Below are 12,380 nucleotides of genomic sequence, written 5' to 3'. Positions count from 1 at the left end.
ACTGATAACCTACCGGCGAAGGTGGTCCCAGTGAAGGAAACAATGAGAGCCATCGAGCGGAACCGTCTTTGTTTTCATCACATGAAGGACGGAGAGAAAGAGCTGACTCAGGGTTGAACGAGCGCTTCCTCTCAGGCCCAGATAACATCTCAATTACTCACTAGACAACCCTGAGTGGCTGTTTTTGTGTGTTGTGTGCCGGCGTCACTGACAGGTCGGCCCTGTTAAAAAGCTCCTTCTCGAAGCTGTAAATCCACGCCGGAGCTTGGAGGAATTCACGCCGTCAGACGGAAATAGGATAGTGTGTAATTAAAAGCAAGGGGCTCGCTTGACGAGGGGAGGTGTGGAAATCCTTTCCGGAATGTTCCAAATGAGTCATTGTGCGTGTTGGGTGTATAGGTGGCTCCCGTCTGCCCCGTCCAGACGTCTCTGCTTTGTCCTAAGACGTAAAAGGATCCAATCGCTGCTTATCGGAACGCTTCAAATCCTTTCTAAAATGAAGCTCTCCGTTATTCTGAGATTTTTTATATATATATATTTTTTTGTCATCATCTCTGGATAACGTCTTTTCAGCGTAGATAACCTCGGGTGTTTTGAGCTGGCGCCATTTTAATTATTCAAAAGGCATAGATTAAAGTTGCTCATTTAAATTCAGCCTTCATTAAACATTGATTTGAGCTTTACGATTGATGTGCGTCGCCTCGCCGGAGCTGCTCGCGCCTTATCACCGCCAGCGGAATATGTCACTAAAGGTCAGAGTGTCAAAACCCCTAGCTTTAAAATCAGATGATGATCTAGGGGTGGGTTGCAGACTCCATGCAGGACAAGTCAAAGTGCAAATAAAACATATGTGCGGTGAAAATGAAGCTGCACCGGCATTAATACACTCACATTCCTTTGCTTTAAGTGGAAGTGAAGAAAAACACGACGTCAACACTGCTGTCAAACACTGCAAATGAACATGACCAACACCGAACACTCTAGGAGATTATTTTTACGGTACAATCGGAAAATAATTTAGTAGCTTTTGGTACTAAAAAAAATTGATTTTTTGTTTTGTTTTATAATTTCAATGTGTCGCCACTAACCTTTTCTATTTTATTTTTATCAATATGTTGTTTTGACATCATTTTTTATTAATTTCACTGATATTCCTTAAGGCTGTATTTTATTTCATATATATATATATATATATATATATATATATATATATATATATATATATATATATATATATATATATATATATATATATATATATATATATATATATATATATATATATATACGGTATATTGTGAATATATATATATATATATATATATATATATATATATATATATATTGACAATATACCGTATATATATATATATATATATATATATATATATATATATATATATATATATATATATATATATATATATATATATATATATATATATATATATATATATATATATATATATATATATATATATATATATAAATATATATATATATATATGTGTGTGTGTGTATTTTATTTGTTTTTGTTTAAAAATTTTATGAAGTTCGGTTGGATCCCCCCCCCCCTTTTTTTTTTACAATCGCAAAATGTATTAGATTTTGGTACAAAAAAATGTGATTTTTTTGTTTTGTTTTATCTTTTTTTTTCCCCCCGTTTATTTTTTAACCAATATTATGTTGTTTTGACATCATTTTTAATTAATTTCACTGATATTCCTTAAGCCTTCATTTTATTGTATATATATATACATGTATATATAGTGGGATTTTATTTCATTTTGTTTTACATTTTGTATGAAATTTGGTTTGATTTTTGTTAATTTAAAAAATATATATATTTTACTAAAGTAATAGTAACAACGTTTCCCAGAATATTGGCCTTTTTTTATATTTTACTTTTATTTAATTTTATTTCATTTATTTTATTTTGTTTTATTTTATTCTATTTTATTTTCATTTTTTTCACCAAATATGCTATCCTGCTGATGAACGTCTCTGTAATCATTTTAATCCCTTGTTTGTGACCAAATATTTTGTTTTACATTCCGATTTAACCTATTTTATTTATTTATTTATTTTAGATTATTATTATTATTAAAGGACCAGTGCATTGTATAATATTTTTTCTGTCAATATACCAGAGTTAGTCAAACGTCTATTTTTTACCTGTAGTCCCCAGACGGATGATAAAAGTCTGTTATATTAACAATATACGTATCAATAATTAAATATTATTGTGTAATCTGTATCAATCAATTTACAGTATTGTGTACAATAATTACAATTTGAAAAACAAATCATACAATGATATTTTGTACAATGCATGCTTATTTTAGTCGGTATATTTTTTTAATTTCTTGGGTTTTTTTTCAAGAATTTTTTTAAAATTAAAAATACTGTAAGTATTATACGGTAATAATCCTGGAAGGTTTGTGTATTCAATGAGTGGCTTATAAAAATTTAAAACCACTAAAACTTTCTTCATTATGCAAGGCTGAGGGCTTCTTCCTTGCTAGCCCAATCATACTATTTATTTTACTTCCTTCTGTCTGCCTATACAGATAGTCTAAACAGGTTGGCATATAAATGAATGATTACAGGAACAGCTGTCAGGAACGATGACACGGAGAATTGCAAAGATCCTCCTTCTGATGCCCAAATGAGGATTTGGGGTTTTAATCAGGCTGCACAAATAAACTCATCAAGGTGATAATCTGTGTGCAACAATTTGGCGGCACTGACTCCCTGCAGCAGTAATGCGTCCAATAATACGATAATGGCGTGGAAGGTGGCTCTAATTAAAGTGATCTTGACCTGCTATTTAAAGACTTAGCTGGAGGAAGGTCGTCGCCAACATCACACAACCTGCACTTTGTCTCTAAACGCAAAACATTCTATCAGAATTAGAGCTTGTAATGGAAAGTATATACAGTAATACTACAAGATATTGTGTATTTTATCTGAATTATCACACATTTATCATACTGTGTTTATTGGATGTACTTCAGACAATATGATCGATGGTTAATATTTACACAAACTACACAGGACAGCCAGTGTATAAAGACAGTAAAAATTAAATATTACAACATAAATTGCACAAATTAATTGATACATATGTGTTAAATACTAGCTTTTATGATATAGATAAACGTCTGATTTTTACAAGAATCAACTGGTTGTTTCACAAAAATAATGTCATAACATTACAGGAAAATGTTGTAATATTATGAGATCTTACAAGGATTAAGTCTTAATTATGATAATGTTGACATTTTTCAGGAATATTGCCGTAATTCTACACAAAAAGCAAATCATACTTTTATGAGAAAATACAGTAAAGTCTCAGAATATTATAAAAAAATAGGAATAAAGTATCGATTCCGATGATAAAATTTAAATATTTCTAGAATAAATGCATTTATAAAAAATAAATAAAAAATTCAAAGAAATCTAATTTAAAAAATAAACTCTTACAAGACAAAAGTCCTAATTGTAAAGCGATCCAAGTTTGTTTATTGAAAACAAATAAATAAATAAAGTCGTAACACTACAAGAATACATTCGAAATATTACAAAGATAAAGTTGGAATTATGATAATAAAGTTAAAATATTTGACGAAAATCAAACAAACCATTGGAGAATAAGGATGCTAATTCCCAACACAAGAACAAAGTTGAAATATGAGAATAAATTGGAATTGTGGTAATAAAATAAATATTTAGAGATAAATGTTATTATTTTATAAGGAAAAACAGTCACACTTTCACAAAATTAAACATTGTAAGAAAAATAAGAAAATGTTAGAAAATTACTTCAATAAAGTTGTAAACGTTAGAGAATAATGTGAATTAAACATACCTTTTTTGTGAATAAAATTAAAAAGTTAAAGTACCACGCACACACACTAGGTGTGGTGAAATGACCCCCTGCATTTGACCCATCCGCTTGTTCCACCCTCTGGGAGGTGAGGGGAGCAGTGAGCAGCAGCGGTGGCCGCGCTCAGGAATCATTTTGGTGATTTAAAGGCCTACTGAAATGATTTTTTAAAATTTAAACGGGGATAGCAGATCCATTCTATGTGTCATACTTGATAATTTTGCGATATTGCCATATTTTTGCTGAAAGGATTTAGTATAGAACAACGTCGATAAAGTTCGCAACCTTTGGTCTCTGACAAAAAAAAGCCTTGCCCCTACCGGAAGTAGCGTGACGTTGTCAGTTGTTCACTCCCTCATATTTTCTTATTGTTTTCGACGCAGCTAGAGCTATTCGGACCGTGAAAGTGACGATTACCCCATTAATTTGAGCGAGGATGAAAGATTCGTGGACGAGGAACGTTAGAGTGACGGACTAGAATGCAGTGAAATACATATTTTTTTCGCTCTGACCGTAACTTAGGTACAAGCTGGCTCATTGGATTCCACACTCTCTCCTTTTTCTATTGTGGATCACGGATTTGTATTTTAAACCACCTCGGATACTATATCCTCTTGAAAATGAGAGTCGAGAACGCGAAATGGACATTACAGTGCCTTTTATCTCCACGACAATACATCGACGAAGCTCTTTAGCATCTTTAGCATGAGCTAACGTGATAGCATCTGTCTCAAATGCAGATAGAAACAAAATAAATAAATCCCTGACTGGAAGGATAGACAGAAGATCGACAATACTATTAAAGCATGTACATGTAACTACACGGTTAATAGATCTCAGCCTGGCAAAGCTTAACAATGCTGTTGCTAACGACGCTAAGGCTAACTTAGCAACCGTAGCTCACAGAGCTATGATAAAAACATTAGCGCTCCACCTATGCCAGCCAGCCCTCATCTGCTTTGCTCAGCAACACCCGTGCTCACCTGCGTTCCAGCGATTGACGGCGCGACGAAGGACTTCACCAGATCATCCGTGCGGTGGGTCTGCTAACATCGGCTAGGCGTCTGCTAGCATCGGCTAGGCGTCTACTAGCATCGGCTAGGCGTCTGCTATCCGAGTAAGTGGTCCTTGTGTTGCTACAGCCACCTACAACGTTCTTCTTTGCAGCCTCCATTGTTCATTAAACAAATTGCAAAAGATTCACCAACACAGATGTCCAGAATACTGTGGAATTATGAAATGAAAACAGAGCTTTTTTGTATTGTATTCAATGGAGAAGGCATACCTCTGTTCCTCGGGCTACGTCACGCGCATACATCATCCTTCGAAGGCTTTTTCAACCGGAAGTGTGGCGGGAAATTTAAAATTGCACTTTATAAGTTAACCCGGCCGTATTGGCATGTGTTGCAATGTTAAGATTTCATCATTGATATATAAACTATCAGACTGCGTGGTCGGTAGTAGTGGGTTTCAGTAGGCCTTTAACCCCCAATTCCAACCCTTGATGCTGAGTGCCAAGCATGGAGGTAATGGGTCCCATTTTTATAGTCTTTGGTATGACTCGGCCGGGGTTTGAACTCCACGACGTACCAATCGCAGGGCGGACACTCTAACCACAAGGCCACTGAGCCGGTTAAATTAATCTAAATAAATCTCAATAAATGAATCATGATTATTATTATTATTTATTATTCCAAGAGAAAAAAATCATGAATTTTGAAGAATACATTTACAATCTTAATAAAGTGTAGTTGTACATATAGGGCAGGGGTGTCCAAAGTGCGGCCCGGGGGCCATTTGCGGCCCGCAGGTAATTTTTTGACGGCCCCACGGCACATTCTAAAATATTCCACTTTGAAATATTTTGGGGGGAAAGTGTTGCATATTTTGTGTTTGACATATAAAAAACTAATTTATTTTTTTTAAAGAAGGGCCGAAAACGAACAAACAAGAAACATAAACAACAATACAAGTTATAATTGACGGATAGATCTGAAGTGGATCTCGAGACTATTGTGTTAAAACTTTTAAAAAAAATTAAAATGTATTTTTATCACTTCACTGAGCAGGACCCTTTTGGATCCCCAATAATTTTAGTGGGACTTTTTTTTTTTTAAGTGTCATTGCTCAAAAAATAATAGTAAATTAGAATCAATGTTGTTATGAGTTATGTTATGAGCTCCAATTATTATATAAATTGAAATATTCCACTTTAAAATTTTATTGGGGGAAAATGTTTTGTTTTTTCCATAAAAAACAGGGTTTTCTTTGACAAAAAGGACATACAACTTAAATCTTAAAAAAAATATATATATATTGACAGATAGACCTAATGTTGATCTGGAGATTTAAACTTTGAATAATAATAATACTAAATAATGACACATTTTTTTAAATTTTTTTTTACCTAAACCCTTTGGGGTCCCCGGGATCAAGCCTGAGTGGAGGCCTAAATGTATATTTTTTATACATACAGTACCGTTCAAAAGTTTGGGGTCACCCAAACAATTTTGTGGAATAGCCTTCATTTCTAAGAACAAGAATAGACTGTCACGTTTCAGAGGAAAGTTCTCTTTTTCTGGCCATTTTGAGCGTTTAATTGACCCCACAAATGTGATGCTCCAGAAACTCAATCTGCTCAAAGGAAGGTCAGTTTTGTAGCTTCTGTAACGAGCTAAACTGTTTTCAGATGTGTGAACATGATTGCACAAGGGTTTTCTAATCATCAATTAGCCTTCAGAGCCAATGAGCAAACACTTTGTACCATTAGAACACTGGAGTGATAGTTGCTGGAAATGGGCCTCTATACACCTATGTAGATATTGCACCAAAAACCAGACATTTGCAGCTAGAATAGTCATTTACCACATTAGCAATGTATAGAGTGTATTTCTTTAAAGTTAAGACTAGTTTAAAGTTATCTTCATTGAAAAATAAGGACATTTTAATGTGACCCCAAACTTTTGAACGGTAGTGTATATTGTATTGGTTTTTAAAATAAAAAATATCAATATGGCCCCCACTTGCTTTGATTTTTCAGTGTGCGGCCCTCAGTGGAAAACGTTTGGACACCCCTGATAAAGGGTAATCATTATAATACATTTGAATATATATCTTTTTTTGGTTATGTCAACAACCGCTTATGTTGACATGAGTCAACCGATCCGAGGGAAGTGTGTTGCAAATATATGACAACGTCCCACTTGGCTGGACAAATCCATTCTATGACGGGCCAATTGTGTGATCTCTATGTGAAAGGAAGAGCTAAAGTGATCTGGTGTCCAAACCAGTGAAAAGTAGCCATCATCTTCCTGCGTGATTGATGACTGGGGAGAAGAACGTTGGACAGAGCGATTTTGTTGAAATGTGAGGCTTTAGAGTTTGCAATGGAGCCCTGATGGTCTTTCAGAGACAATTATGTAAGATCGCTCTGCTCTAGCGACAAAAAAGGAGCTGAGAAAGGATGAAAAGGGCGGAGGTAGACGCTTCTTCTCACAAGTGTAATCCTCTTTGCTGCGTAATGTTCCTCTTTACTTTTCAGGAATGCGGCACGGTGGTCAAAGGTGTTCTAATCTTGTCTCCTTCTCCCCTTTTTAAATGTAAAACCTTTGAAAGAAGAACAGCCGGCAGACTATTTCACTCCACACATGTGGTCCAGTCTGCTTCCTATATTTCTACCTGTGGACCATCAGCCGGCGACTGTAGTCTTGCAGGGTGAGATCTCTGCCCCTCCTTTTTGGAGAGGTGGGGGACGGGGGGGGGGTTCGGTTTGTCCTTTTAGACTGAGCCTTGAGGAATGCCAGCATGAATGCAGAGCATGTCTTGAAGCTTTCTTGAAGGCTATTATCCACCTGGACGCCACTATTTTGCCCGCTAGAACAATGCCTCAAGTCGTAAAAGGGAATGCAGCACGGCATACTTCAAGCAGGCTTCTCTTCTCCTCATTTGCATCACGCCAGACTATTTCGCCACCACAACCACCTTCTGTCTTCCACTTTTCTAGTCCTTTCTCTTTCCCGCCGTATTATCATATTCTCCTCAGAGGCTGCGTTTGGCATGTGAACCTCGTACATTGGAATAATCCCTCGTTTCCAGTAACTTGTCTTTGTTTTTCCAGCGCCACAAGCTGAAGCAGGTTGTCATTTTACCCAAAAAATTGGTCGTAATATTTTGAGAAAAATGCAATGGTATTATAAAAAAGCTGTAATTTAAAGTTAAAGTTACAGTACCAATGATTGTCAAACACACACTAGGTGTGGTGAAATGTGTCCTCTGCATTTGACCCATCCCCTTGTTCACCACCTGGGAGGTGAGGGGAGCAGTGGGCAGCAGCGGTGCCGCGCCCGGGAATCATTTTTGGTGATTTAACCCCCAATTCCAACCCTTGATGCTGAGTGCCAAGCAGGGAGGTAATGGGTCCCATTTTTATAGTCTTTGGTAGGACTCGTCCGGGGTTTGAACTCACAACCTACCGATCTCAGGGCGGACACTCTAACCCAGGGGTCACCAACGCGGTGCCCGCGGGCACCAGGTAGCCCGTAAGGACCAGATGAGTAGCCCGCTGGCCTGTTCTAAAAATAGCTCAAATAGCAGCACTTACCAGTGAGCTGCCTCTATTTTTTAAATTTTATTTATTTACTAGCAAGCTGGTCTCGCTTTGCTCGACATTTTTAATTCTAAGAGAGACAAAACTCAAATAGAATTTGAAAATCCAAGAAAATATTTTAAAGACTTGGTCTTCACTAACTGACAAAGAAACAGATAACAGATTTGGTGTCCAGTTCAAAGTGTGACATGATTTATTTAAAAATTTGAGAGTTGACTTTTGTATTCTACATGAGTTATTATTTGTACAAACATGGTGCAAAGTAATTCATGATTTGTTAAAAAATGTTAGTGGCTAGCTAGTTAAAATGGGATATTGTGATTTCACAAGACTGTCTTAGAAGTGATCATTTGAAAATGTTCAATTTGAAAAATGTGCACTTAGAGAAAATATAAAAATAAAGTGTTGCATATTGATATTTATCTGTTTCTATATATATTTATTGTGAGAAATCATTAAGATGATCAGTGTTTCCACAAAGATAAATATCATTAATTATTAATAATAACATAGAGTTAAAAGTAAATTGATAAAATTGGCTATTTCTGGCAATTTATTTAAATGTGTATCAAACTGGTAGCCCTTCGCATTAATCAGTACCCAAGAAGTAGCTCTTGGTTTCAAAAAGGTCGGTGACCCCTGCTCTAACCACTAAGCCATTGAGTGTGGGGAAAAAGGAGAAAATTAGCCGTACTATTACAACAACAACCAAAAAAATATATAATATTGTAATACTATTAATATCTATTATCATAAAATATTAATTTTGATACTTAAGTCACAATATTTTGAGAAAAATAAATAATGAACATTTTACGACAAAAGCAAGCCCAGCTTTTTGGAAGGCAAAAGTTATGATTCAACGCAAATTGTATTGTATATTTTTAAAAGAAAAATATTGTAGCATTATGTCCTATTGAATAAATATAAGCTATAAATTAGAATGCTTCCAGAATATTTTTGCAATTTTAGAACAAAAATATGTCCAACTTTTACAAGACAAAAGTCCCGTCCATCCATCCATCAATTTTCTACAGTTGATAAATACACAAAAATAAAGTTGCAATTGTACACTTTTCTTTTATTACGAGAAAAATAAAGTATTCCAAAATAATTCCTATTGAGCTATAATATCATAATATTAGCAATATTTATTATCATAAAATATGAATTATCATGCTAAAGTTACAATATTTTGAGAAAAAGAAATGATAATAATTTTACGACAAAAGCCAGCCCAGTTATTAGGGGAATTGTATGCAAATGGTACTGTATATTTTTAAAATAAAAATATTGTAGCATTATGGGAATAAGTCTTAATGAAGATGAAGTCATAAATATAAGCCATAAGTCGGAATGCTTCCAGGATATTTTTGCAATTTTACAGCAAAAACAAGTCCAACTTTTACAAGACAAAAGTCATAATTTATAATTACACAAAAATAAAGTTGCAATTGTATACTTTTCTTTTATTACCAGAAAAATATAATATTCCAGAAAAAATCTTATTGAGCTATAATATTAGTAAAATGTATTATCATAAAAAATTCACTATCATGCTAAAGTTACTATATTTTAAGAAAAAGAAATGATAATAATTTTACGACAAAAGCCGGCCCAGTTATTAGGAAAATTTGCAGCAACAAAAAAATCCAACTTTTACAAGACAAAAGTCATAATTTATAATTACACAAAAATAATGTTGCAATTGTACGCTTTTCTTTTATTACAAGGAAAATATAACATTCCAAAATAAATCTAATTGAGCTATAATATCATAATATTAGCAATATTTATTATCATAAAATATTAATTATCATGCTAAAGTTACAATATTTTAAGAAAAATAAATGATAATAATTTTATGACAAAAGCCAACCAGTTACTAGAATTGTACGCAAATTGTACTGTGTATTTTTAAAAGAAATATATGGCAGTATTATGATAAGTCCTAATATTTCAAAGATGAATTCAAAAGTATGATAACATTGGAATGCTTCCAGAATATTTGTGCAATTTTACAAGAAAAACAAGTCCAACTTTTACAAGACAAAAGTCATAATTTATAATTACACAAAAATAAAGTTGCAATTGTACACTTTTGTTTTATTTCCAGAAAAATATAATATTCCAAAATAAATCTTATTGAGCTATAACATCATAATATTAGCAATATTTATTATCATAAAATATTAATGATCATGCTAAAGTTACAATATTTTGATTAAAAGAAATGATAATAATTTTACGACAAAAGCCAGCCCAGTTATTAGGGGAATTGTGCACCAATTGTACTGTATATTTTTAAAATAAAAACATTGTAGCATTATGAGAATAAGTTCGAATGAAGATAAAGTCATAAGTGTAAGCCATAAATTCGAATGCTTCCAGAATATTTTTGCAATTTTACAACAAAAACAAGTCCAACTTTTACAATACATAATTTAGAATTACACAAAAATAAAGTTGCAATTGTATACTTTTTTTCTATTACAAGAAAAATATAATATTCCAAAATAAATCTTATTGAGCTATAATATTAGTAATATGTATTATCATAAAATATTCATTATCGTACTAAAGTTACTATATTTTAAGAAAAAGAAATGATATTAATTTTACGACAAAAGCCAGCCCAGTTATTAGGGGAATTGTACGCAAATTGTACTGTATGTTTTTAAAAAGAAAAATTTGATAGTATTATGACAAGTCCTAATATTTCAAAGTTTAATTCAAATGTATGATAAAGTTGGTATGCTTCCAGAATATTTTAGCAATTTGCAACAACAAAAACAAGTCCCAACTTTTACAAGACAAAAGTCATAATTTATAATTACACAAAAATACATTTGCAATTGTACGCTTTTCTTTTATCACGAGAAAAATATAATATTTCAAAATACATCTTATTGAGCTATGATATCATAAAATTAGCAATATTTTTTATCATAAAATATTAATTATCATGCTAAAGTTACAATATTTTGAGAAAAATAAATTTTTATAAATTTTTTATAGGATAAAAAAATACATTAATCTTACAACAAAAGCCAGCCCAGTTATTAGGGCAGGGGTGGGCAATTAATATTTACCGGGGGCCGCATGAGCAACCCGAGCACTGCTGGAGGGCCACACTGACAATATTTCAATTAAATTTTGCTCAAATTATTTTTGATATACCGTAAGATAGATAATAATAATAATAATATTTTCATTTAACCTAACTTATCTTTATACAAAAGCAGATGGCTTTTGATGGTTTTATTTTTAACACTTTCTTACACAACACTTCCTGATGTATATTACAATACAAAAATTTCAATTTCTGTCACTTTATCCTGCATCCTCTTTGTTGTAAAACCTTTATTTAACCAGATAAGAAAACGTTGTGAACGTAGCACGCCTGTAAGGTGATTGGCGAAGAAGGAGGAAGCGTTGCTGTTTGCTTAAATGAGGAGTGAGGATTGGTTTTCCTTTTGGAAAGAACGAGATAAGTTGAGCTGTGTTAGTATAGGTTGCTCAATAAAAGTTTAAAAAGTGCATCAGACTTGGTGTGCACTTCTTCTGGACGCTACAATTGATGTCAGAAGTGGGATGAAATGCCTCCCAGTTCGCCTTGCCATCAAACCTGGGAGTCTTCATTGAGGGCGGAATTCCCCCCGTGGCAAGCAGCGTGGCTGCACCTGTAAACTCTCTCTCTCTCTCTCTCTCTCTCTTTGCGGCGAGCTCCTCACGTGGCACGTACCTCCCGATGACGTAGCACACAAACAGTGCAGTATGCGCAAAGTTTTACTTCTGCCACCAATTGTAGCGTCCAGAAGAAGTGCACATCAAGTCTGACGCTCTTTTTAAACTTTTATTGAGCAAGCTATACTAACACAGCTC

General features: G+C 33.7%; 1 protein-coding gene across 7 annotated transcripts in view; it reads left to right on the top strand.

The window, feature by feature from the left end:
- npnta (nephronectin a) overlaps nucleotides 1-12,380 on the top strand; it is a 163,749-nt gene that overhangs the window by 76,252 nt on the left and 75,117 nt on the right. For 2 of the 7 annotated variants that reach the window (XM_062026819.1, XM_062026816.1), the window contains one exon: nucleotides 7,508-7,603. The exons of 3 other annotated variants lie outside the window; for them this stretch is intronic. In XM_062026819.1, coding sequence (XP_061882803.1) covers nucleotides 7,508-7,603 — 96 coding nt within the window. Of the gene's footprint in view, nucleotides 1-7,504; nucleotides 7,604-12,380 lie in introns of all 7 variants that reach the window. 2 more of the 7 variants (XM_062026817.1, XM_062026815.1) reach the window with 1 other exon arrangement.

Source organism: Entelurus aequoreus, linkage group LG18 (genome assembly GCF_033978785.1).
Source record: "Entelurus aequoreus isolate RoL-2023_Sb linkage group LG18, RoL_Eaeq_v1.1, whole genome shotgun sequence".
NCBI lineage: Eukaryota > Metazoa > Chordata > Actinopteri > Syngnathiformes > Syngnathidae > Entelurus > Entelurus aequoreus.
Note: the sequence above shows the minus strand (reverse complement) of the source record. Positions and strands in the feature narration are given on the sequence as shown.